The 27,049-nt window shown below is 43.0% G+C and overlaps 1 protein-coding gene across 1 annotated transcript; it reads right to left on the bottom strand.

The window, feature by feature from the left end:
• Positions 1-986: 986 nt before the first annotated feature.
• TLR4 (toll like receptor 4) lies at positions 987-9,628 on the bottom strand. Its single transcript, XM_070758201.1, has 3 exons — positions 9,524-9,628; positions 7,352-7,518; positions 987-3,443 (listed from the first exon to the last, which is right to left on the bottom strand). Exons 1-3 carry the CDS (start codon positions 9,626-9,628, stop codon positions 1,184-1,186), a joined length of 2,532 nt encoding a protein of 843 aa, XP_070614302.1. The 3' UTR covers positions 987-1,183.
• Between the last annotated feature and the right edge of the window lie 17,421 nt (positions 9,629-27,049).

The following is a 27,049-nucleotide window of genomic DNA, read 5'->3' as shown; positions in this document are numbered from 1 at the left end:
ATTTCCATTAGTGTCACACAAATTAATTTACATGTTTTCATCATTTTTGTTTTTTAAAAAAGGAGAAAGTCATAGCTTCTGTCAAAATGTGGTGTCTTGTTTTTCTTAACGGCTCCTTCTTAGATACCACATAGATAGAAAATAATTCCCAGAGCACAGGGGTGGATTGCTCCTATCTCCTGCTACCGGTGCCCTGAGTGTGCAGCAATACTTCGTGATGCATACCAGTAGCGAAGGTGAGTGGAACCCACCCTTGATCTTAACTACTGGTTCGCCTGAAGTGGTGGTATTTATTTTATTTATTTATTGGACTTTTATGCTGCCTCTCTCCGAGGACTCGGGGCGGCTCACATCCTATGATAAAATAATGCATAACGTCCTAAATCCAATTAATTAAATATAAAACTATGCCGCACGAATCCCAGAGACCGATTAGGTCCCACAGAGTGGGCCTTCTCCGGGTCCCGTCAACTAAACAATGTCGGTTGGCGGGCCCCAGGGGAAGAGCCTTCTCTGTGGCGGCCCCGACTCTCTGGAAGCAGCTCCCCCCAGAGATTAGGACTGCCCCTACTCTCCTTGCCTTTCGTAAGCTCCTTAAAACCCACCTTTGTCGTCAGGCATGGGGGAACTGAGATATCTCCCCTGGGCATATACAATTTATGCATGGTATGTTTGTAGGTATGTTTGTTTAGTAAATGGGTTTTTTAAAATATTTTAAATTATAATTTAGATTTGTCATGAATTGTTTTGTTTTGCTGTGAGCTGCCCCGAGTCTGCGGAGAGGGGCGGCATACAAATCTAAATAATAAAATAAATAAATAAAATAAAAACCTGAAAATCCCCCAAACCATAAAAAAACAGTCATTCCCATTTGATCAGTTTTCATTCACACATTCAAGGATCAGGTTTGGTGGCATAGATGAGTCTTAAGACTCTTGCGGAAAGAAAGGAGGGTGGGGGGTTGAGCCCCCCACATAGAAGGCTCTTCCTCTCTGTCCCACCTAATCCGACATTGTCTAGTTGACCAATGTAAACCAGCCCCAGCCCACCTCTGACCTGGATGGCTGAGAATCCCCATAGACTTGGGATGATTAGGTCCCAAAATGGAAAGGTGAGATCACCTGTTCTTGAAGGCTTCCTTTAAATTAGACTGACTGTCTCAGTCGGACAGCAAAGATAGACATCACCCATTTCTCACCATTAGCCTAAGTTCCTCTTCGGTCCATTTTTTGCCTTCAAGCAAGGCCGATCTCAACTGCCTTAAGAAGACATGACGGCTGAGATCTCGGTCCTTCCAGGTCAAGAAAGTGTTTCTCCGTAAATAACGGAACAACCCCAGTTTACGGTGTAGGGCTGTTTTGTCCACCCCTTCTAAGACTACTAAAATGAGGCTGGCTTTTCTCTCCACCAATTGCCAAGACTGAGCCACCTCGAGTTCGAAGTTACACCAATGGCTTTCCAGGAAGTTATCTGACACCACAGCGATGACTTTTCGGCTGGACTGGAAACCTTCTTTGATGATGTTGGTGATGATGGAAACGCCAGGGATGAAATCCCGGTAGAAAAGACATAGACGGAAGTAGGGCAATTCCTCTTCCAGAGGTTGCTGCAGTTTTTCTGTCACCCATTCCTGGTCCTTACTGGAGAAGATCACAAAGGCATCGTAGACCATTTCCTTCTCCTCGGAGAACTTGTTTCCAATGAAGAGCACCATGATATAGTAGAGGTGGAAATAATATTTATAACACAGAATCGCGATGACGATCAGAACCACAACGACGGTCACCGAAACAGCCACGGTGGTTGTGTTGATCTCACAGGAGGCCAAGGCGAAATCCATCACTTGCACATTTTTCAAGTCCGAAGGGCTGTAGCAGACCATGTTTTGGACATTTCGAAGGAGGGCGGAGGAGTTTTTGGTCCAGCGCAAGAAATACACGTGATCACATGAGCAATCAAAAAGATTCTCCGAGAGGTCCAGATGTTTCAAGCTAGCAGGTAGGTTCTTAAGATCTTCCTCCATCAAAGCAGGCAACTGGTTGTTGTGAAAATCCAGGGTGTGGAGAAGAGGGACGTGCACATAAGTCTCGGGGTGGAGACCTAGCAGTTTATTGTGGCTGACGTTCAACAGCTGGAGTTCACGGAGGGACGTTAAGCTGCTGAGAGAGATACTTTTGAGTTGGCAATTGGAAATGTCTAAAAAGTGCAGCGTGGTGAGGTTCCGGAAATTGTCAACCAGCTGACCGTTTGCAAAGCCGTTGCCCGCCATTTTCAGTACGCGCAGGCTGTGTAAGCCACAGAACGAACACTGAGCTATAACCGTGGTGCCTGTGTAGGAAATATCGAGATAAATCAGATGGTTGAGACAGATAAATGAAGGGACTATTCCAGGTGAGACGAGGCTCGTGTGTTGTAAATCGAGGTATTCCAGCTTGGCCGGCCCACTGCATTCAATTAGTAACCTGATTTCCGTGTTGAAGCTGAGGTTCAAGTGCTTTAGATTGGGAACTCCCTCCAGGAATTCGACCCAAGGCAGGCGAGCGACCAGCTTGTTAACGCTAAGATCCAAGATCTCTAAGTTTTGGAGGCCTTCAAAATACTTCTCGAAGTATCTGAGATATTTATTGTGAGTGATGCGAAGCACTTTTAGCTTCGTTAAGGAAGAGATTTTGCGAGCAGGCACCACGTCCTCTGCCATGTTCTTCAACTCAAGTTGGGAAATGTTGGAGTTATTTGGAAACTCAAAGTCTTCACTGATAGACATATGGATCACTCGCACGCTGGAAATATTGTTGAGACAAGGCGAGAGGGTACTTCCGGTTTCTAGGTTGCCCATTTCAATGACAGTGAGCTCCTGTAAATGCATGACACATAGGAGATCTAAAAGAGTTTTGTCAAGGCCATCCAGCCTTCGGATATCTCTGTATTGTCCTATCAACAAACCGTTGACGTGCAAACTGGACATGTTCTGGATGCTGTCGTGCATAACGACGCGGTCCTCAAAGCAGCCTCTCAAAACCAGCTGTTGCAGGTGAAGCCCCGCGAAGGCGTTCCGTTCGACGTGTTTGATCTCGTTCCTAGAAAGCACCAACGTCACATTCGGGCTTGCTAAAGCATCCAGATCTCCTACCCAGACGGAGGAGATCTCGTTTAAATGGAAGCTCAAGCGCTGGAGACTGATTAGGTAGGAGAAATAGCCAGGCAGTTTCAAGGAGCTGATGTGATTGTGACTCAGATTCAACTCTTGGAGAGAAGTGAGGTGCCCAATGGGGAAGGTGGCCAACGAGAACAAATTGGTTTCGACAGCAACCAATCGTTGCAAAGAAGGCAAGTGGTGAAAAGCCCTTGGTCCCAAGATCTGGAGGGGATTGCCTGTCAGGATCAAGACCAAAAGGCTGTTGAGTCCCATAAAAGCATTGTCTTCAATCTTCCAGAGATGACACCTATTGGAATAGGGGAGGGGGGTGTCAGAGAAAAGAGAAAGTGAAAGTTCAATGGTGCACCTATCAGTCAAATTTATTTAGTTATTCAGTTACTTAGTTACTTAGTTATTTATTAGTCTTCAGTGATGGCTCCTACGGGTACAGTCAGTTACGCAGAACCGGTAGAAAATTTTTGATTGTTTTTCTTTTTTGTTCCTTCGGGGCTCTGGGTATTTATTTATTTATTTATTTATTTATTTATTTATTTATTTATTTATTTATTTATTTATTTATTTATTTGTTTGTTTGTTTGTTTGTTTGCTTGCTTGCTTGCTTGCTTGCTTGCTTGCTTGCTTGCTTGCTTGCTTGCTTGCTTGCTTGCTTGCTTGCTTGCTTGCTTCCTTGCTTCCTTGCTTCCTTGCTTCCTTGCTTCCTTGCTTCCTTGCTTACTTGCTTACTTGCTTACTTGCTTACTTACTTACTTACTTACTTACTTACTTACTTACTTACTTATTTATTCAATTTTTATGCCGCCCTTCTCCTTAGACCCAGGGCGGCTTACAGCATGTTAGCAATAGCACTTTTTAACAGAGCTAGGCTATTGCCCCCACAATCCGGGTCCTCATTTTATGTTTTTCCTATTGCAGTAAATGAGGTTAAATGTGTATAATTCTAGAAGAGCTGCGTGTGTGTGTATGTGTGTACGTAAGCATACAGTTTATATAGTGGATAATGTATATTTTTGTGTGCCTGTGTGTAATATGTATGTACACATATGGCATATATACAGGGGGTGGACCAAAAAGTGGAAACACTTGACTTTTTGGCATCATAATGTTTGAACATGTTCAAATCAATCAAAACTTGACGTATTTTAATGTTTTTTAAAAATTCTGATTTTGATGTTTTTTTTAAACTACCTTTTTAACATAAATTTAAGGAAATTGGTTATAACCTTCTAGAAATGGCAGACCTCTCAGACTTTCAAATTGTTGGTGCTTGAATGGCAGGTGCTAGTGTAACAGAAAGTGCCCAAAGGTTTGGCATTTCAAGTGGTCATGTCTCAAAAGTCATGACTGCTTTTGAAAGAGAAGGGAAAATGTCCTTAGCCAAGCACAGGTCGAAAGTCGAAGTTGTCTGAGAGAGACCGTCGGACTCTAAAGCAAATTGTTAGAGTGGATCGCAAGACCGCAGCTCCTAAAATCACTGCAGAGCTCAATAGACACGTACAGAACCCAGTTTCCACAAAAACTGTTCGAAGGGAGCTTCACAAATCTGGATTCCACAGAAGAGCTACAGGGTGTTTCCGTTTTTATGTCCACTCCCTATATATGACCTGGATAAAGATTTGACTGACAGTCAAGAACCGTAAAGATGCAATATCAGATTCAGATTTTCAGTTCAAACCATGCCCAAAGACAGTGGGCTGACTTGGAAAAGCTCCAAGAGGATTTAACAGCTTTGGCTACCAGATCTAAATATTCACTTAGATTCATAGTCAATTCAAATTTTTGCACAGCTTTCTCATCTGATATTTTTATACCGATTTAGCATTTTCCCACTTCTGAAATCTACTTTGAATCTGGGCAAAAGTGGCCACTTAAAGAATTGCCTTTTCATAAGATAGTGAACTTGTGAACTTCCACATCCAGCATAAAATTTAAACTCTTAAGACGGGAAGGGGAAGTGAGAAACAATGCATTCCTTAAAAACAAAAATAAAACAAAAATTAACCGACAAGACAATTGCACAAGAACAGCGTTTAAGGAAGCAAAGTGATTAATTTTAAAGGGCTGAAAGATATGAAGGACTTATTTATTTTTCCTACACACAAACACAAACACACACACACCTATACTAATAAATGGTACATTCCCAAAAAAAATCTGTTAAAGTCAAAATGGAAAAAAGCCCTACAATGCAACCAGCTTCTATTCCAATGAAAATCAAATGTGGAAAAGTAGAATTCTACTTGGAGCAAAAATGCCCAGCCCTAGCTGTCATTAAAAAAAAAAATAACTTGCCTAAATTACTTTACTTATTACTGTTCCAAAAGGGCTTTTTCAAGAAGCAACTGAACTTTCTTGGGGTTTTTTGTTGAAGACGTTTCACTTCTCATCAGAGCAGCTTCTTCAGCTCTGGACTGGATGGTGGGGAATGGAAGGATTTAAACTCCTTGCAGAAAGCTGGTCATTTGCATCCTTTTATAGAGTTGTTGAGGGTTATTTGTGTCCTCACTTTGCACTATGCAGGGGATCCTGAGGACACATCAGACCTCCATGTGGCCTCAAGGTCTTTCTAAAAAGGATGCAAATGAACAGCTGTCTGCAAGGAATATAAATACTTCCATTCCCCACCATCCAGCCAGAGCTGAAGAAGCTTCTTGGATGAGGAGCAAAATGTCTTCAAAGAAAAAACCCCAAGAAATTCCAGTTGCAGGGGTGATTAAATGGGTTAACCCCTTGTAATCTCTCTCTCCACTTCGGGATACATCTTTTTCTTGAGGGAAGGCTGCCTGTCAAGCCGGTGCAGAAGTTGGTGATAATTCAGTAGCTTGCCACACTATTTATAGAAGGCCTGATGTTGATGGAAACTTGGGAGGGGCAGATGCACCGACGAAGCATTCTTTCAAGAAGTACAAGGCCATCCGATGCCCACCCAACTGGCTGGAAGCGGAAGGAGTTGTCACGCTGGCACAATCTGAGTGGGCAACGTGACAAGTTTGTGGGTGGTGGACAAGGGATGTTAAATTTCAACTGCGTGAGAAACTCGGATTCAGGCTTCCCAGTGTAGGTGCCAGGATCGGTCTGGCAATAAATTGGAACTTTGACTCGGACTGTGATTTAGTTCGGATGCTACCTGGAACCTTGGCACAACCATGATGTGGATGGCTGAGCATTGCCCTAGACCAGTGATGGCAAACCTTTGCAGCACCAATTGCCCAAACCAGAATGAGTGCGCATGCATGCCAGAGTACTGGAAAATTGAACACCTGTGCATGCGCACTAGCCAGCTGGTCTTCAGGTTTTCAATGCTCTGGTGTGCGTGAAAACCAGATGGCCGGTGCATATGCGTCCACTGGAAACCAAAAAAGCAGATGACGATGGTGCGTATTTTGGGGACAAATGCCAAAAAGGGCAACAAGAGTGATCAAGGAAATGAAACTAGGTTGCAGCACCTTGGTCTCTTCAGCCTTGAAAGACGGCGTTTAAGAGACGACTTGATCGAAGTGTATAAAATCATGCATGGGATAGAAAAGGTGGATAGAGAAAAAATATTTTCTCTATCACACAGTACTAGGATGAGAGGGCCCTCCCTAAAGCTCATAGGTATGAAAGCGAGGACAAATAAAGGGAAATATTTCTTCGCCCAGAGGGTCATTGGTTTATGAAATTCCCTTCCAGAGGAAGTCGTGACAGCTGTCAACATGGAAAGCTTCAAGGCAGGATTAGACAGATTCATGGATGCCAAGTGTATCTTAGGTGGTTATTGGAATGGATGTCCAAGTGCCGCCTCTATGTTGGTTGAGGCAGGCAGGATTCCCTTGGGTACCATTTGCTGGGGGTCAAGGGAAAGGAAGGTTTTTGCCTTCTTTTGCTGCTCAGGATCCCCACAGACAATTGGTGGGCCACTGTGTGACACAGAATGCTGGATCGATGGGCTTTGGCTGTTCTTTTGAGCATGGCTCTTCTTATGTTAACATGCCCACAGAGAGGGCTGTGCGTGCCACCTCTGGCACATAAGCCATAGGTTCGCCGTCACAGCCCTAGACTCATTCATTGATTGACTGATTTTCCTATTCACACAACTGACTGCCATCTGTTATGGACCCCGGAAGCTGAGACCTTGGTTTTACGAAAGGAAGCACATCCCAAAAATGGTGCTATCCCCTACCCCATCTTCTTGTTATTTCTGTTGAGGCTCCTTACCTAGTGAGGTCCAGAAATCTCAGGGCAAAAACCGCTGAGAAATAATTGGTGTGCAGGATTTTCAGTGGGTTGAAACTCAGATCCAAGTTCTGGGTGGTGTTTGGGACACTGGAAGGGATCCTAGTGAGGTTCAGCTCCATGCACCTGTACGAGTGGCCTGGGACTACCTGTAGAAGTAGAAGAGACCGTCAATAGAAAGTGTTCCTTCCTTGTAATCTGAAGGCCCGTTGGGTGTTCTCTGAGCTTGGTTTATTTTATTGCAGATGTTTCATTACACAAAATTGGGGTAACATCATCAATGCTATAAGGAGGTGTGTATATAAACACAGAGCAGACCCCATTTCCTTCTAGCACTGATGATGTTGTCTAGTTGGGTAGTGAAATGTCTGCAAGAAAACAAGCAAGCTTAGAGAGCACCAAGAGCCTCACAGTCCTCCTCCTCCTCGTTCTCCTCCTCCTCCTTGCACTGATGATACTACCTAGTTGGCTAATAAACTAACTTCAAGAAAACAACCAAGTTCAGAGAGCACCAAGTCCTCATAATCACCCTTCTCCTCCTCTTTCTCTTTCTCTTCCTCTTCCTCCTCTTCTTCCTCCTCCTCCTCCTCCTCCTCCTCCTCCTCCTCCTCCTCACACTGATGATACTATCTAGTTGGGTAATGAAAAGACTTCAAGAAAACAACCAAGATCAGAGGGCACCAAGGACCCCTCATTTCAACCCTGAGCTACAAATATTCTCCATCAAAAAATGGAGTTTGATCTCTTCTGCTCAAACAGAAGACCCTATACTAGTGGTGGCGAACCTTTTCCCCCCTGGGTGCCAAAAGAGCTTGGGCGCATGCTATCACTCATGTGCGAGTGCCCACAGCCATAATCCAATGCCTGGGGAGGGTGAAAACAGCTTCCCCTGACTCCCAGAAGCCCTCTGGAGGCTGGAAATGACCTTTTTCCCCAAATTCTGGTGGGCCCAGTAGGCTTGGGTTTCACCCTCCCCATTCTCCAAAGGCTTCCCTGGAGCTGGGGGAGGGTAAAATGCCCTTCCACATCCCCCAGGGGCTCTCTGGAAGCCAAAAATGCCCTCCCAGAGCCTCTGTGTGAGCCACACATCACCTGGCTGGCACACACATCACACTGGAGCTGAGCTAGGACAATGGCTCGTGTGCCAGTAGATATGGCTCCACATGCCACCTGTGGCACCCATGCCATAGGTTCACCATCCCTGCCCTATACCATTTCCACTAAAGGGTTGTCCAATCTCTTCTCATAAACCTCCTGTGATGGATCACCCATAACTTCTGCAGGCACGTCATTCCACTGATAACTTGATTGGGATTCTTCTACCTCCCAACCATTTCAAAGAACTGGTTGACCCGATCTCTTCTTTAAAAAGCCTCCAGGGTTGGAGCACACACAACTTCTGGAGATATCAGGAAGCAACAATAAGGAGAGAGCTCCTGAAAAAACTAGGCTGGTCTTTCAAAATTGTCTAGAACAGGGGTAGGCAAAGTTGGCTCTTCTATGACATGTGGATTTCAACTCCCAGAATTCCTGAACTAGCATGATTGGCTCAGGAATTTTGGGAGCTGAAGTCCAGAAGTCATAGAAGAGCCAACTTTGCCTACCCCTGTTCTAGGATGTTGCAGTTTTTTGTCCTTAGGGAGTTGGGCAGCATAAAAATCAAATAAATAATCAAGCAAGCAAGCAAGCAGACAGACAGACAGACAGACAGACAAACAAATAAACAAATAAATAAATGTAGTTTCCTTTATTGTCCTCTACCTGTAGACAGAATCTTGCCAAACTAAAGCCACTGTTTACCTAGAAACATAGAGGAATTATGGCAGAAAAAGACCTCATGGTCCATCTAGTCTGCCCTTATACTATAGTATATACTATACCTAACTAAAGATATGTTCTCAGAATTGCTAGAGAGGAGCTTTCTTCAACTTTTTTTCCCTCCTGGCCAAAATATCCATCCTCCACTGCCTCGTTGCCCTCTGTAAAGCAGCCCCTCCCTCCCGGGAATCCAGATTACATTCCACCACAGTAATTTCATCATTCTGTGGTTTTCAAAGATTCCAGCCTTGCTTGGAATTCCCAATTCCAGAAACCTATTGTTTTAGCTTCATGTACCAAGGCAACAGTAAACAAGCAAGCAAGTCCATCGCTTACCTCCAAACAGGGACTGAGGCTTCTGGTTTTCAAGTTCAGCTCAAAAAGCATAGCCAAGGAAAAGGTGAAGCATGCCGGTGAGAAGACCCGACCCTTGCTGGACATATTTCAGGATCAGCCCATCCGAGAGTGGGGGAAAAGCCTTAAAAATGGAGTTTGATCAAGGAGACGAGGAACCCCGAGGCAGACAGATCGTCTTCATAGGGCCAAATCCAGTGAAATTCATGGAAAGGAAGAGGCACCTTCGGGAAAGAAGGAAGTCGAGCAAAAAAGAAAGTGGCTCTGAGGACTCTGCTCGTAAACTCAATCAGCTTGCTCATGAAGTTCTCAGCGGCATATCCTGCTGAACCATAGATCAGTGTGTGAAAGAAAGGCAAAGAGGAACTAGCTTTCTAGAATGTGGTTTCGCTTTTTCAGTCATTTAAATATAATCATAGAGTTTTTCTCTTTCTTTCTCTTCCTTCCTTCTTTTCTTCTTTTTCTCCTGCTTTCTTTCCTTCCTTTCTTATCTCTCATACCTTCCTTCCTTCTTTCTCTTTCTCTCCTGCTTTCCTTCCTTCCTTCTTTATCTCCTTTCCCTTCCACTCTTTCCTCCCTTCTTTTCTTATATCCTTTCCCTTCCCATTCCCCCCTCCCTCCTTTCTTTCTTTCTTTCTTTCTTTCTCTCCTGCTTTCCTTCCTTCCTTCTTTATCTCCCTTCCCTTCCACTTTTTCCTTCCTTCCTTCCACTCTTTCTTTCTTTCTTTCTTTCTTTCCTTCCTTCTCTCTTTTATTTCTCTCCTGCTTTTCCTTCCTTCTTTATCTCCCTTCCCTTCCACTTTTTCCTTCCTTCCTTCCACTCTTTCTTTCTTTCTTTCCTCCCTCCCTTCCTTCCTTCTCTCTTTTATTTCTCTCCTGCTTTTCCTTCCTTCTTTATCTCCCTTCCCTTCCACTTTTCCTTCCTTCCTTCCACTCTTTCTTTCTTTCTTTCCTTCCTTCCTTCTCTCTTTTATTTCTCTCCTGCTTTTCCTTCCTTCTTTATCTCCCTTCCCTTCCACTCTTTCCTCCCTCCCTCCTTTCTTTCATTCTCTTTCTTTCTTCTCTCTCTCTCTCTCCCTCCCTCCCTTAAATCACCTTTTATTCATTCCTTTCTACCACTGATAACTCCTCCTTAACAAACAGATGCACGTAAACTTCTACAGACCTCCCAGAAGAATGGCAAAATAAAACTTCTACTAGCTAAAACAAAATGCACAGGTATAGCATATACGGTACATTGCTCAACAGTAGCAACTGTGAGAGGGATCTTGGAGTCCTAGTTAAATAGGAGCCAGCAATGTGCAGCAGCTGCCAAAAAAAGCCAACACAGTTTTAGGCAGCATCAACAGAGGGATTGAATCAAGATCACATGAAGTGTTAATACCACTTTATAAGGCCTTGGTAAGGCTACACTTGGAATATGACATTCAGTTTTGGTCACCACAATGCAAAAAGGATGTTGAGACATCTAGAAAGAGTGCGGAGAAGAGCAACAAAGATGATTAGGGGACTGGATGCTAAAACATATGAAGAAAGGTTACAGGAACTGGGTATGTCTAGTTTAATGAAAAGAAGGACCAGGGGAGACATGATAGTAGTCTTCCAATATCTCCAGGGTTGCCACAAAGAAGAGGGAGTCAAACTATTCTCCAAAGCACCTGAGGGTTGAACAAGAAGAAATGGGTGGGAACAAAACAACTTAGAATTAAGGAGAAATTTCCTGACAGTTAGAACAATTAACCAGTGGAATGGCTAGCCTCCAGAAGTTGTGAATGCTCCAACACTGGAAGTTTTTAAGCAGATGTTGGATAACCATTTGTCTGAAGTAGTGTAGGGTCTCTTGCCCATGTAGAGGGTTGGACTACAAGACCTCCAAGGTCCCTTTCAACTCTGTTGTTGTTGTTATTTTGTTGTTGTGGTTGTTGCTGCTGTTGTGGTTGTTGCTGTTGTTGTTGTTATAGCTCTACTAGGAAAACCAAAAAAGAAAAGCTTGCTATTCTTTTAAAAGGAGAACGCAAGGAGCAGTTACCAACCCTGTAGAATCTGATTCAAAATTGTCTATTCAATCAACGAGATTTTCTGGAGTAGGCAAATTGCTTCGATTTTATTCAAACCAGACCATCAAATCGAATCCATTCGGAATCAATTTTTTTTAAAAGAAGGGGAGGAGGGATGAAATTGGCAGAACACATCCAGATAAGCTCAATCAATTTGTAGGCATTTGATCAGTTCAGCCTTGTTTATCAGACATGCCAATTTGATCCGTATAATCCAAGTCAAGGCAGAGATTCGACAGAAACATCTTGGAAACAAATCCTGGCCTTGAATCTTCCTACTTGCCTTTGTTCGCAATTTTTTTCCCTCCCCATCGTTGTCCTGGGAAATTTCTAGGAATTTTCAATCCTATAAAGAAAATGAGAACAAAATTGGAGACTCTGGCAAGAAAGCCATTCGTTGCTATTCACTTTTTAGAAATCAGTCTATACGATTACTAATGGCATGAACAGACATATCAGATCCATTTTATTTCCCGAAGAAACAAATAGAGGGACCAAGAATAAAAAGCTTTAGAAAAACCTGTGAACAGCTTTTAATAGCTACATGGACATCTACTATTAACCATAAAAACAGGAATTCCATTAACAGACGGGCGGGTGGGAGTAATAATAAAAAAAAGAACTCCAAAGACTTGCATAAACTCCCCAGAGTCAAACACACACTTAGCACTTTCAAAGTAGCTTGTAGTAACTTAACACTACTACGGAAAGTTGTTAGGCTGTATCTGCAAACATTAAACAAGTCTGAATAGCAAAGGGACCACCTTGTAGTTCTGAACTGACCTTGAAGCCAAAAGATGTTCAACTCCGGATCTTAGAAACATAGAAACATGGAAGATTGACGGCAGAAGAAGACCTCATGGTCCATCTAGTCTGCCCTTAACTTTATCTTAGGATGCATATATGTTTATCCCAGGCATGTTTAAATTCAGTTACTGCGGATTTACCAACCACGTCTGCTGGAAGTTTGTTCCAAGCATCTACTACTCTTTCGGTCAAATAATATTTTCTCACGTGGCTTCTGATCTTTCCCCCAACTCACCTCAGATTGTGTCCCCTTGTTCTTTTGTTCACTTTCCTATTAAAAACACTTCCCTCCTGAACCTTATTTAACCCTTTAAGATATTTAAATGTTTCGATCATGTCCCCCCTTTTCCTTCTGTCCTCCAGACTATACAGATTGAGTTCATGAAGTCTTTCCTGATAAGTTTCATGCTTAAGACCTTCCACCATTTTTTGTAGCCCGTCTTTGGACCCGTTCAATTTTATCAATATCTTTTTGTAGTTGAGGTCTCAGGAATTGAACACATTATTCCAAAACTTGTTTCTCTTTCATTTTTCCATACTGAGTCAATTTCTGGCTATCTAATTTCTTCACTACTTCCTTCTGGGGTTGAATCATAGATGGAGAATGAGGCATGGTTCTAACTTCTCAGGCTGCAAAGGGGAGAGGGGGAATTTTGTCCTTTCAGACTTACAAGATTCTGTTCATGTAGCGGCATGATAAAGTGGAATTTGCTCATCTGAGAGAAGGGACAGGAGAGGAAGGGAAAGTAGAGAATAGAAAGAGAAGCGAGAAGAAAGGAGGAGAGGAAGAGAAGGGAAAAGAGAAGAGAAGGAGGAAAAGAAGAGAAGGGAGAGGAGAAGATAAAAGAAGAGAGAGGAGAGGAAGAGAAGGGAGAGGAGAAGAGGAGGAAGAGAAGAGGAGGGAGAGGAGAGAAAAGGAAAAGAAAGAGAAGAAAATGGGAAGGAGGAGAAGAGAAGGGAGAGGAGAGTAAAAGAAGGGAGAAGAAGAGAAGGGAAAAGAGAGGAAGATAAAAAAGGGAGAGGAGAGGAAGAGAAAAGAAGGAGAGGAGAAGAGAAGGGAAGGGAGAGGAGAGAAAAGGAAAGGAAGAGAGAAAAGGAAGAAAAAAGAAGGGACAGGAGAGGAAGAGAAGGGAGAGGAAGAGAAAAGCAAGGGAAGGGAGAGAAAAGGAAGAAAAAAGAGGGGAGAGGAGAGGAAAAGAGGAGGAGAAAGAAGAGGAGAGGGGAGAGAGGGGTGGAAATGATGTGATACAAGATATAAATAAAGAACAGGTCACTGACCAGAATTGCAAAGAGAAGCATATTATAAATAAATAAATAGATAGATAGATAGATAGATAGATAGATAGATAGATAGATAGATAGATAGATAGATAAATAAACAAACAAACAAACAAACAAACAAACAAACAAACAAATAAATAAATAAATAGAAACAAAACAAAGCAATGCAGTTGGCCTCATGAGTCCATTGTGAATATTGTTGAACTATGTTTTTGGTATATTGATGGTCAGTTTCACCACATTTATCTTATATTTATCTTACCCTTATCTTGTTTGTCTTCTTTGGTTAGTCTTTTTGGAATTGAATTGTATTCTATGCTCTTATCACATGATGAGATACCCAGAGGTCACTCTGATGCCAACATGGAATAAATTCAATTTGTTTATTTCTGTACCCACCCAAATCAACCCCAGTTAATCTGGGCAGTTTACACTTATTAAAAGCGTAAAACAGTTTTATAAAACCCCATCAACAGTAAAGGAAACTATTTGTATCTAAGGTTGGAGCATTGGGTTGTTGTTCAAACCAGTATGACTTTGCCAAAAAACGTTGATAGCATTTATAGACAGTTGAATTACCAGTTTAAAAGGTTAGCCCTAGTTTCTTTTACGAGTAGCCTCATTTGTTCCCGGGGATTAATAAAATCTGATGGGGTCGCAGGGCCGTATACAATAATGAAGAAAAGAAAGAAACTTGGTTGGCTTCCCCCTTTGGGAGGAAAAGAAATAACTTAGTAATCTAACTCATTAAATAGCGAGAACCTTTTAAATAAATAACCAGAGCTGGCGAGGCTATATATTCATGGAGATTATGCTCCTTTTTCCTTCTTCCTTCTGTTTCTTTTTTTAAAAATTTGACAAGCATATATAAGATTACAGAAAAAGTATAAACAGGATTGTGAAAACATAAAATGTACAAACATGGTAATGAATACATGAGATGTTTAGGAAGTACATGGAGACTTTAGGGCAGGCATGCTGATGTCCTTATGCACGCTGTTTAGAGACCTCTTAGGAATGGGATGAGGTCAACTATAGACCAGACTAAGGTTAAAAATTTTGGGGATGAAACCACAGAGTTGGGTAGTGCATCCCAGACACTGACCACTGTAGATTAGATCAGATTACTAGAGTTGGAAGGGACCTTGTAGGTCATCTAGTCCAACCCCCTGCTCAAACAGGAGTCCTTTCAAACAAATGGCAGTGGTGGTTGAAGCTGAAGTAGTCATTGACAGGTAGGGCCTAGTAGCATATATATATATATATATTAATATTTTTTATTTTTTATTTTTTTATTTAATATTTTTTATTTTTTTTTAAGATAAGACAATACAAGACACCTTAATTTATCTGGCTTCATGCTGTCTGCTGCCAAAATTTTTAGACACAGTAAACATACCGGCCTTTCCTCATCTCCCACCATTCTGTGCTATGTGCTATGGTTAGGTGCAACTCCCCCACCCTACCCCGTGTGGCAAAAAGTACACACACACCCTGGTATTGCTCGGCACCCCTCCGCCCCGCTATTTGAGAAGCACGGGGTTAACCACTCTTAATGCCTTTTTGACAATGCTGTTGCAGTGGTTTCTGGCACTCAGCTTAGCTTTCCATGTCCTTCCCTGAGTGTACTGTTCAAACGTCTACCAAAATACATATTATAATTTTTCCCCCCATCACAGTAGATAGAAAACCACAGGTCTTGGCTACTTCCCTATTTTGCTTGACATCACTTCTGAGAAGTTTGAAGTCCACCCTAAAAAAAGCTAATATCATTAGCAAAACCACTGCCTACCCACAAAGCTTGTGAAAAAACACTGAATCTAGGGTGGCACCAAGGAAAAGCGATTATTTCTTTAAAAAAAAACCTTTGGTGTGGGTTGGTCGGTCTTCACCAAATACATTTAGGGGCCTGTGCCTTTCTCATTTCTCTTCCTGGGGGTGGTGTGTGCAAGATTGGTGGCTCTGAAATGGCTCTACTCGTAAGTCCACAGAACTTCCTGTGTCGCAAGAATCATTCTGGCCGCGCCCTCCCATTCCAGAGTGCAGTTGCTGTGACTCTGGAAAGGCAGATTGGGAAATGCGAAGGTCCACCTCCTTCTCGGCGGTCCAGCATGTGACTCAGGGTTGCAAAAGTGTCACAGCCGAGCATGCAAACAGAGTCACAGGAGGGACCAGCAGGGAGGACTAGTGCAAGAGATTGGCTTTTAAAACATTTAAATGTCAGGAGGGTCCTCAGATCACCCAGGAAATATTTCCTAGAGATAGATAGATAAGAGATGAGGGAGAGAGTGAGTGAGTGAGTGAGGGAGGGAGGGAGGAAGAGAAAGAAAGATTGGATGTATTGGATGGATGGATGGGTGGGTGGGTGGACAGTATAAATAAATATGCATAGATGACAGACAGACAAATAGACAGACATAGAAAAATAGAGACAGAGATGATAGGATAGAATATAAATAGATATACATAGATGACAGACAGACAGAGAAATAGAAACAGGGACAGAAATAGTTTGGATGGATGGATGGATATACATAGATGACAGACAGACAGACATAGAGAAATAGATAGAGACAGGGATAGATTGGATGGAGGGAGGGATGGATGCAGGGGTGGATTGGATGGGTGGATGGAGAGAGTATAACTAGATATTTATTTCTAAAGACTCATTTATGCCACCAGGCTTGGGATCATTAGACACTAGCCCCCTGGCCGATGAATGTATGGTGGGTTTGTTGACTGAATGGATATGTGTGCATTTTAATTGGTTTTCTGGTTTTTAGATTTAACTCTTAACTTTAATTAATTGGATTTTGATGTACATTGTCTTTTTATATGTTGTAAGCCTCCCCAGGTCCTCGGAGAGGGGCGGTATATAAATCCGATTAAATGAATGAATGAATGAATGAATGAATGAATGAATGAATGAATGAATGAATGAATGAATAATAAATAAATACATACATACATACATACATACATACACATAAATGATAGACATACAGAGAAATAGAGCGCAGAAACTATATTATATGTTTGTAACATAAAATATATGTTATATGGTACAGAGCTGAAGGGATTGGATACTGTAGTCTAGAGGTTAATTCTCTGCTTTACAAGGCAAAGGCTGCAAGTTCAAGTCCCAGTGAGGGTATGGCTAGCTGATGAGGCCAGAACAAGGCCGAAATAGATCTATCCTAGTCTCCCTTGATTTTCAAATTCAGCAAAAACCTGTGACACAAACATGTGTGTGTGTGTGTGTGTGTGTGTGCAGCTCCCAACATATCAAAAAGACAATATACAATAACACATCTGAAATCCAATTAATATAAACAATTCTAAAAATGCTAAAACATTAAAAATAATTTATTCAGATTCAAACCACAAACATACCAAATATTTACATATTTCTTATTTTTCAAATTATCCGTGTTCTTTAACCATTCATAGAATCTATATCATGTTACATACGAGGGTTATTCGGAAAGTAAGGTTACAAGGCACATAGCTCTCGCGGGGAATGTTCACGGGGGAAGTTGGCATTATTATCGAGTAGCGGGAAGCCAGCGGAAGAGAACGAGCAGCGCCAGGGGTCAGTAGATCATCGACTGACGTTGTGGGGAAGGCTAGAGCTGAGCGTCCTCATTCCGTTTCCCTCCAAGGGCGAAGTGCGCGCTGTAATACGCTACCTGAATGCGAAGGGCACGGACGCTGCTGCGATGGGTTGCCCAAGATTTGTGCAAGATGGGTGCCCAAGATTTTTCTTCGTGACTGCTGAGTTTTGAATTTTGGGTCTGAAGGAGAATGGGTATGGCGCCACTACATTGATTGATGCTTGTTCTCTGGAACATAGTGATAAACCCAAGTCTCACCTCCTGTCACTATACAGTTGAGAAAAATCTCACCTTCAATCTCGAAACGGTCAAGAAATTCTCAGGCGGCACTGACTCTGTCGATTTTGTGTGCTTCAGGAAGCATCTTGGACACCCATCGCAGCAGCATTCATGCTCTTAGGATTCAGGTAGCGCCTTGCAGCGTGCACTTCGCACTTGGCAGGAAACGGAATGAGGATGCTTTTAATTGTGTTAAACGACACAATTTTCTTTTAAAAGGCGCCAACATCAGCGAGGAAACAGACATTATTTACATGCTTGGAAGAAGCATTTAACAAATAAAACAAAAAAAAATGTTATGTGACTACAAATATTATCTTCTATTGTTTAAATACAGTTAGTTAAAACTGTGCAGAACAGCACCAGGAAATGAAATGTAAGCTGCAGATCTCTAATTCCCTGGGGGTGTTTAAATGTGGAGGTTAGAGTTTGCAAGCTCAGTGAAACCTCAGTGAAGCCGACTCCTTCAACCACACCTGAAGAAAATCCTGGTGTAGCACAGAAAAACTGCCTAAATGTCTAAATGTCACCTGTGGCATCTTCAACCTACAGAGGAAAAGTTCTTTTTGTGGCCCTGCAGTGCCCTCTTGTGGTGTGATGGTGGAATTCACCCGGGTAGCTTTTCCCTGATTTTAAGAGTTCTTTGACAGTATGACAGAGTTGGAAGGAGCCCTCGAGGTCTTCTAGTCCCACCTCCTCCTCAAACAGGAGACCCTATGCCACTTCAGACAAAAGTTGAGAACCACCTTATACATTTAACTAATACTGCAGTAATCTTAGGCAACTGGACAAATTTTGGTGTGTGTGTGTGCAGTGATGGGCTCTCAAATTTTTTACTGCCACACTGTGGGCGTGGTTTATTTTGTGGGTGTGGTTTGATGGTCATGTGACTAGGTGGGAGTGGCTTGCCGGCCACGTGACTAGGTGGGAGTGGCTTGGCAATCATGTGGATGGGGTGGCTTAAAGGTCATGTGACTGGGTGGGAGTGGCTTACCGACCAAGATAAATTTTCAAATAGATGCTCGAACTCTTTTTCAGTTGACTAAGTCCCATTATTTGAATAGCCAGAAAAAGGACAAATGAGAGACAGCATTATTTGTTGCGGAGCACGGTAACATTTTAAGGTTTTATCCTGAACCCACAAGGTTCAGTAGGATAACAGATTAGGCAAGTAGCTCAATTTTCCTGAATTGCTATAAAAGTTCAGTTCTAGATAATGATTACAATGATTAAAGCATTTATGGCTAAACACATACTATTTAATTATTTTCTATTTTAAAAGGTATTAAGGATCATACTAATGTACTAGAGAAGGAAAGACAATTAAAAAAACCTTTTAATTATTCAATAAATAGTGCATACACTTACTAGCTCCACTCTATCCCCACCCCCGGTTGGGGCAGCAGCCCATTACTGAGTGGGTGGGTGGGTGTACACCATCTCCATACAAAATTCATTTTTCTGTTTCGGCCATAGGTAGTCCCTGACTTATAATTCCTATTGAGCCTCAAATGTCTGTTACTAAGTGAGACAACTGTTAAGTGAGTTTTACCCCAGTTTGATCTATAGGTACTGCATTCTTCTCCCTAAACCTGACTTATGACCACAACTGAACTGGATGGATGGATGGATGGATGGATGGATGGATGGATGGATGGATAGGTGGATAGGTGGATAGGTGGATGGATAAGTAGACAGTCAGATATGGAGGTGGAGAGAGGTAGGGATAGATAGATAGATAGATAGATAGATAGATAGATAGATAGATAGATAGATAGATAGATGGATAGAGGAGGATAAAGAGGTAGAGTGAATAGGAGAGAGGGAGAGACAGAGAGATAGAGAGGGAGAGATGCGTTGCAGCCAGAAGTCAGCAAAAGCTGATGCATTTTTAATTAAACTAGTTATATTGTATACCTGATTCTGTGGTTTCTACTCCTAACCCCAAAACCTTTAACCTTAGACTATCTACACTTGACCTCTCCTCCTTTCTAAGAGGTCTGTAAGGGGCGTGCATAAGCGCACCACTGTGCCTACTGTCCCTGCCCTATTGTCTTCTTTTGTTACTTTTTATCATTACTTATCTAATGTTTAATTTGTACAAATTATCACCCTATAATTGTTTGACAAATAAATAAATAAGTAAATAAGTAAGAAAGTAAGTAAGTAAGTAAGTAAGTAAGTAAGTAAGTAAGTAAGTAAGTAAGTAAGTAAGTAAGTAAATAAATAAATAAAAATATTTGTCATACTAAGGCAATCCCTATTTATACAGTATTTAAAAGTCTATTGTCTGTCTGTCTGTCTGTTTGTCTGTCTCTCCCTCCCTCCCCCTCCCTCTCCCCCCCTCTCTCTTTCATTTATCTGTCACCTATCCCATCTGCCTGTCCATCCCTCCATCCTGCATGAGGTTAAAAGCAAGCATCCATAGCAGCAGTGAGGTCTAAAACCCATTGGCGCACAAGCAACACTTCTTCACGTGCGCAGAAGCAGCCCGGGCAGGTGGGCGGAGCCTCCCACCGCTGGCGCTACCAGTTCGCAGAACCGGCCCAAACTAGAAATAAACCCACTGCTGGTCCGCAGAGAGATGAGCAAACCCAACTGCCCTCGCCCAGATCCCAGGCAAATGTTTGATTCTCCCAGGCTTTCGAAAATACTTGAGCTATTTCAAGACAGCTTGGAGCTGTCAGGCACCCTCCCAAATCCAAGCCAGTGTGAAGCTGTGGCTTTCTTGCTGGTGAAAGTAGGCGGGGGGTCGGAGGGAGAGACTATCACTTTTTCCCAACGCCAGGACAGAGCAATCTGGAGGGTGTCATCAGCTGCAAAAGCTCTTCTAAAATATTTAATTTTGCGATGACGAATTGGCAGATTGTTTGGAAGAGGCAAGAGGCAAAAACATACAAAAGGAGAGGAGAGAAAAATGACAGGCGTTTGCATTCTGTTTCTATTGCCTCATGCCAGGGTTTAGATTATATATATATATATATATATATATATATATATATATATATATATATATATATATATATATATATATATATTTTCAATCTAAGAGTTCGTCTTCAAACTTCTCTTTTTCCAGTGAAGGGCTGCAATAATTTTATCACCACACTGAGGGTGTGGCTTATTTTGTGGGTGTGGTTTGCTGGCCATGTGACCAGGTGGGAGTGGTTTGACGATCATGTGTCCGCAGTTAAAAGCAGAGAAGGCTCTTCCCCTGGGTCCCACCAAACAACATTGTTTAGTCGACGGGACCCAGAGAAGGCCAACTCTGTGGGGCCTAACTGGTTGCTGGGATTCGTGCGGAAGAAGGCAGTCTCGGAGATATTCTGGTCCGATGCCATGAAGGGCTTTATAGATCATAACCAACACTTTGAATTGTGACCGGAAACTGATCGGCAACAATGCAGACTGCGGAGTGTTGGTGTGACATAGGCATACCTAGGAAAGCCCATGATTGCTCTCGCAGCTGCATTCTGCACGATCAGAAGTTTCCCAACACTTTAACACACACATTGCTCTAACTTGCTCCGAATGTTTCTTTTCAGCCCTAACCACATGCTAACAATGTTCCCATCTCTTACCGTCTTGCAAGCTCTTTCATTGTTACTCTCTGCAAAGAATATTTTCCAAGCCCTAAGTCTTTGCGGTGGTTTTTTACACTGCTCTACTTGCTCTGACTATTTCTTTCCAGATGATAATGATGTTCCCAGCTCTTACTGGCCTGCAAGCTCTTTCATTTTTACTCTCTCTGAATAATGTTTTTTTTTTAGCCCTAAGCAGGGGATAAAATAATGTGCTGAAGCTGACCAGACTAAGGATGCTAGGATTCTTTCATTCTTCTAGGAGGGATATAGATGCAGACTTTCTATACAATCTTACCATTTTCAAATGGCTCTGGGTAGGGTTTATACTTATATGTTTGCATCTGCATTTTGAATCAAGTTTGGTAAGTTTATTAATCAATCATTTCTCTCTCTCTTTTTTAAAAGTAACATACCAGTCTGAAACCACAAAGAGAAATCACCTCCTTCAAGGCATGAAAGGTAAGATCTGGTCATTAAATTCTCATCTAGAGTTTCCACTCAGATCATTATAATATCTCCATTCAACCTCTACAGGACAAGGAGCAATTACAAGCATCCACCAAAGCAACCAGTATGTAAACAAGGTTCGTTTTCAAGAGAACGGTATATCAGTTGTTCCCAGGTAGATAGGAGTTCCCCCAGGGGGAGAAATGAACTCGGCATTGTTGGTTCAGAAATGATTTCAGACTTTGACAAGTTGTGTTCGTTTCAAAAAGACGATCCACTTCTCAATGACAAACACCGCTTATCTCCTCAATACCTGCAGTGAAACCTTCCCATGCATAACGCAACAGCATGCGCAACACGACAATAATGTCGGCATGGGCGAGAGGGAAAAAACACAGATTTGCATATTCGTTTCTAGGACCGGAGGGCGGGGGAAAACCCTCATTCTGCTTAAATCTGGAAGTCACTGTTCATAACCTTAGACTGATGGACTGATAATTTCTTTTTCCTGTCGACACTAAGGCAAAAACTGGTCCATGCCAGAGGTGGGATTTGGCAGGTTCTGACCGGTTTTGGAGAACCGGTAGCGGAAATTTTGAATAGGTTGGAGAACTGGTGAATACCATCTCTGACTGGCTGTGGTCCTATCGATTCTCTGCCTCCCAAGTCCAAGATGATCAGGAGGAAATGGGGGTTTTGTAGTAATCTTCCCTTGGAGCAGAGAGGGAATGTAGATTTTGCAGTATCCTTCCCCTGGAGTGGGGAAGAAATGGCAATTTTGCAGTATCCTTCTTCTGAAGTGAGGAGGGAATGGAGATTTTGCAGTATCATTCCCCTGGAGTGGGGTGGGAATGGAGATTTTGCAGTATCCTTCCCCTGGAATTGGGAGGGAATGGAGATTTTGCAGTATCCTTCCCCTGAAATGGGGAGCGAATGAAGATTTTGCAGTATCCTTCCCCTGGAGTGAGGAGGGAATGGCGATTTTGCAGTAACCTTCTCCTGGAGTGAGGAGCACATGGCGATTTTACACTATATTTCCCCTGGAGTGAGGACAGAATGGGGATTGTGCAGATCTTTACAGATCTTTAAAATTGATGTGGTTTTCTGGAAGTATAGTTATTATATGCTACTTAAAAGAAGATACAAGCGCATTGGGCCTCCCAGATCAAGCATTTATTTTAAAACGCTTCTTCATTTGGTTAAGTTGTCTAGAAAAATAATAAAGCAGTCCTTTAAAAAAAAAAAAAGAAGTCTAATAATTTGAACATTCTGCAGACATTTATAGTTATTGACTTACCTCCTTGCACCCAGTTTCAGCGGTCCAACATTGCCAGCAGTCCGCCTCCAGCAATTTGCCTCCTTGCAGATAATTTCGCTTTCAGTTTAGCATATGGCCCCCCTGCCTGCAGCCTCAGATTAGTAGAGAGTCGGGAAGTTGATAATGAGTTGTATGTGCTAATCAGGCTCTGCTGCTTTGTGTTGCAAGGAGGTAAATTGCTGGTAAATTATTTTTCTTCCTTCTGTTACACCCTGTGTCATCTTGGCACGCAGCGCTCTCTTATCTCAGTCTTCAGTAGTCAAGGCAACATCAAAATCATTAAAACATTCCACAAGTCATTCTAAAATTTATGGCTAGGCAGCATTAACCCAGGGTAATAAAAACTGCAATTAGAAGCACATAAAGCAAAGCTTACTTTCAGAGCCACTGAAAGACACCTCCATATTTCTTAATAGCAGATTGAGAACTCCACCCTTTTCTTCCGCTGACACCCTGATGTGACTAATTAATTACTTAATTAATTAACCCGTTCCTCTCCTAATATTTTTTCTCTGAGACTTGCTCTCTTCGCCTTTGCAAGCGTCTGCAAGAAGGAATTACCCATCTAATATCTGTTTCTCCTTCACTTGAATCTGAACTCATAGAAACATCCTGTGATTGGTCTCCTCCTCCCTCTTCTGCCTGTAAATCAGGATCTGCCACTAATTCATAAACACTTTCCGAATCAGAATCTGCAAAATCCCCAAACTGAACAGGAGTATACACAACTCTCTCTCTCTCTCTCTCTCTCTCTCTCTCTCTCTCTCTCTCTCTTATCTCTCTATCTTTCTATCTCTCTATCTCTCTATCTTATCTCTCTCTCTCTCTCTCTCTCTCTCTCTATCTATCATATATCTCTCTCTCTCTCTCTATCTATCTTCTCTCTCTCTCTCTCTCTTTATCTCTCTCTCTCTCTCTCTATCTATCCGACTACTTTGCCACCCAATCCCCGAAGGACTACATTAGGTGTATAAGACGCACCCAAGTTCTCACCCTCTTTTGGGAGGTAAAAAAAGTGCTTCTTCTACTCTGAAAATATACGGTAAAGCCTTCCATCCCCCCACCATTCAGACAGAACTGAAGAAACTTTTTGGATGAGAAGCGAAATGTCTTCAAGCAAAAAAACCCAAAGAAAGTCCAGTTGCCGTTTGAAAAAAAAACATCTTTGGGATCCTTAAGTGGGATTGTCTTCCTGTGTTCTTAAAACCCCTAAGCAACGACTGAGCAACAGAACTGCAAAATGGCAGAAAGGTTGGCTCACTCATACAGGCAGACGGAAGAAAAATTGCCCATTTCTGTTTCAGATACAACACAGTAGATACCACCACTACAAGATGGAGAAGGCGCTGAAGGGACGTGGGCCACAGTTAACTTGGCAAAGGGTTCTTTGCATTCACACCTCTTTGCAACCAGATTCTGTAGCAGCTGATATTTTGCACCCCGTTGTAACTGCAGCGCAATGGAACTAAGCCCTAAGTTGGCCTTGTTTTTAGTTTGGGTTTGGCACGCGCTCTGAATCCTTTTTAGCTGCTTCGCTTTGTGAAGCTATTTTACATCTTTGCATATGGGGGCGGACCCAGCCAAAGACGGTTCATTTAGAATGTAGAATATCCCAGTCTTTTTTTTTTTTAAATTGTATAAACTGAGCAGAATAACAGAGTTGGAAGGGACCTGGGAGGTCTTCTAGTCCAGCCCTAACACCAACGCTCCGCAGTCTGCATTGGTTGCCGATCAGTTTCCGGTCACAATTCAAAGTGTTGGTTACGACCTATAAAGCCCTTCATGGCATCGGACCAGAATATCTCCGGGACCGCCTTCTGCCGCACGAATCCCAGCGACCAGTTAGGTCCCACAGAGTGGGCCTTCTCCGGGTCCCGTTGATTAACACAATGTCATTTGGTGGGAACCAGGGGAAGAGCCTTCTCTGTGGCGGCCCCAACCCTCTGGAATCAGCTCCCCCCAGAGATCAGAATTGCCCCTACCCTCCTCGCCTTTCGTAAGTTCCTTAAAACCCACCTCTGTCGCCAGGCTTGGGGGAATTGAGATATTCCTTCCCCCCAGGCCTATACAATTTATGCATGGTATGTTTGTGTGTATGTTTGGTTTTTAATAAGGGTTTTTAGTTATTTTAAATATTAGATTTGTCATATGCTGTTTTATTATTGTTGTTAGCTGCCGCGAGTCTACGAAGAGGGGTGGCATACAAATAAATGAATGAATGAATGAATGAATGAATGAAGGAAGGAAGGAACGAACGAACGAACGAACGAACGAACAAACAAACAAACAAACAAACAAACAAACAAACAACCCCCCTTGCTCAAGCAGGTAACCCTGTACCAGGGATGGTGAACCTTTTCCCTCTCAGGTGCCGAAAGTGTGAATGTGTGCAATGTCACACATGTAATGCAGTGCCCCTCCCGCATGTCCCACCCCCTGCACATGTGCGTGTGACCACCCCACCCTCATTTTGGCCTCCCACCCCCAAACAGAGCTGGGAGGGAGGGAAGCCTCTCCCTCTCTCTCCCTCCCTCCCTTTCCCTGTCTCTGTCTTTTTCTTTCTCTCTCTCCCTCTCCCTCCCTTTCTCACTCTCTCTTTATCTGTCATTCTCTCTCTTCCTCTCTCTGCCTCTCCCTCTGCCTCACTCTCATTCTCTGTCTTTCTTTCCCATTCTCTCACACCCTCCCTCCCTCTCTCTGTCTCTGTCTCTCATCCTCTCCCCCTCCTTCTCTCTCTCTCCTTCTGTGTCTGTCTCTCCCTCTCCCCCTCCCTCCCTTTCTTTCTCTCTCTTTCTCTCCCTCTCCATCCCTCCATTTTTTCTCTCTCTCCCTCCATCTCCCACCCTCCCTTTCTCTCTTCCATTCTCTCCCCCTCCCTTTGTTCCTCCCTCCATTTCTCTCTGTCTCTCTCATTCTCTCTACCCTTCCCTCCCTCTCTCTGTCTGTCTCTTCCTCTCCCCCTCCCTTTCTCTCTCTCTCTTTCTCCCCTGCTTCCCTCCCTTTCTCTCCCTCCCTCCCTTATCCCCTCTCCATTTGTGTCTCCCTCCCCATCCCTCCATTTCTTTCTCTCTCCTTCCCTCTCCCCTGCCTTTCTCTCTCTCTCTCTCTTTTCTCCCTCTGCTTCCCTCCCTTTCTCTCCCTCCCTCCCTCTTCCCCTCTCCCTCTTTTTCAAGGTCTAAGCCCTGCCTTCCCCTTCATAGCCTCATTTGTCTTGAGATGAACCGCTGAAGCTCTGGATGACTTTCAGTTCCGATGGCTTAAGCTCTTGTTAAGGAGCTATCATCATAAGAAGGATGAGTTTAATTTTAAAGCCTGGATCCCAGACAAGAAAAAAAGGGGGGGAAAGAGGGAGGAGGGTGGAAAATATCCCAGCACATTAGACTGCTGGGAGAGAGACAAATTTCAGCAAACAATAGGCTCTTCCCTGCAACTGTTTCATTCAAACCTACATTGCCGGAGTCTATTGAAAAAAAAGAAAGAAAGAAAATCCAATAAAACACTCTTGATTTTTTTTTTGCCCCTTCCATGTGGAGTTGTCACCAGATGCCTTAATTAGATATTGTTATTAACAAGAATGTAGCACACAAATTAAGCCAAGCTTCCCTTTAATCTTTTGTGGCTAGTGAGCCAATTTTACCAAAATAAGCTCTGGGCAAGATCAAATATTTCTTTTTTTAGAGATCTTTCCCATCCCTTCTCTCTCTTCCCCCCTCTCCCTCCCTCCATCTCCTCCCTCCATTTTCTTCTTAATTCCTTCTCTCTCTCTCTCTCTCCACCCCCTCTCCTTCTCTCTCTCATTCCTCCCCTCTCTCTTTCTCCCTCTCCCTCTCCCATTCTCCCATTCTCTCCAAGTCATTGTTTCCCCTCCTTCCCCTCTCGCCCTCCTTCCCCCTCTCTCTTTCTCTCCATCCATCCCTCTCATCCCCCTCCTTCTCTTTCTCTCTCATTCCTCCCTCTCCCCCCCCGTGTCTCCCTCCTTCCTCTCTCCCTCTCCTCTGTCTCTCATTCCTCCATTCTCTCTCTATGTCTCTCTCTCTCTCCCCTCCCCCTCATTCCCCTTTCCCCCTCTCTCATTCTCCCCTCTCATTTTCTCTCCTTCCCCTCTCATTCTCTCCCACCCT

This window comes from Erythrolamprus reginae, chromosome 8, assembly GCF_031021105.1.
Source record: "Erythrolamprus reginae isolate rEryReg1 chromosome 8, rEryReg1.hap1, whole genome shotgun sequence".
Classification (NCBI taxonomy): Eukaryota; Metazoa; Chordata; class Lepidosauria; order Squamata; family Dipsadidae; genus Erythrolamprus; species Erythrolamprus reginae.
Note: the sequence above shows the minus strand (reverse complement) of the source record. Positions and strands in the feature narration are given on the sequence as shown.

What these genes read in the sequence shown, in the direction of transcription:
- TLR4 (XM_070758201.1), bottom strand. Translation starts at nt 9,628, where the DNA reads ATGTCCAGCAAGGGTCGGGTCTTCTCACCGGCATGCTTCACCTTTTCC. An exon ending in GCCTCAGTCCCTGTTTGGAG is followed by an intron (nt 7,519 to 9,523) that starts GTAAGCGATGGA and finishes CTACTTCTACAG; the next exon opens with GTAGTCCCAGGCCACTCGTA. An exon ending in AGATTTCTGGACCTCACTAG is followed by an intron (nt 3,444 to 7,351) that starts GTAAGGAGCCTC and finishes CTATTCCAATAG; the next exon opens with GTGTCATCTCTGGAAGATTG.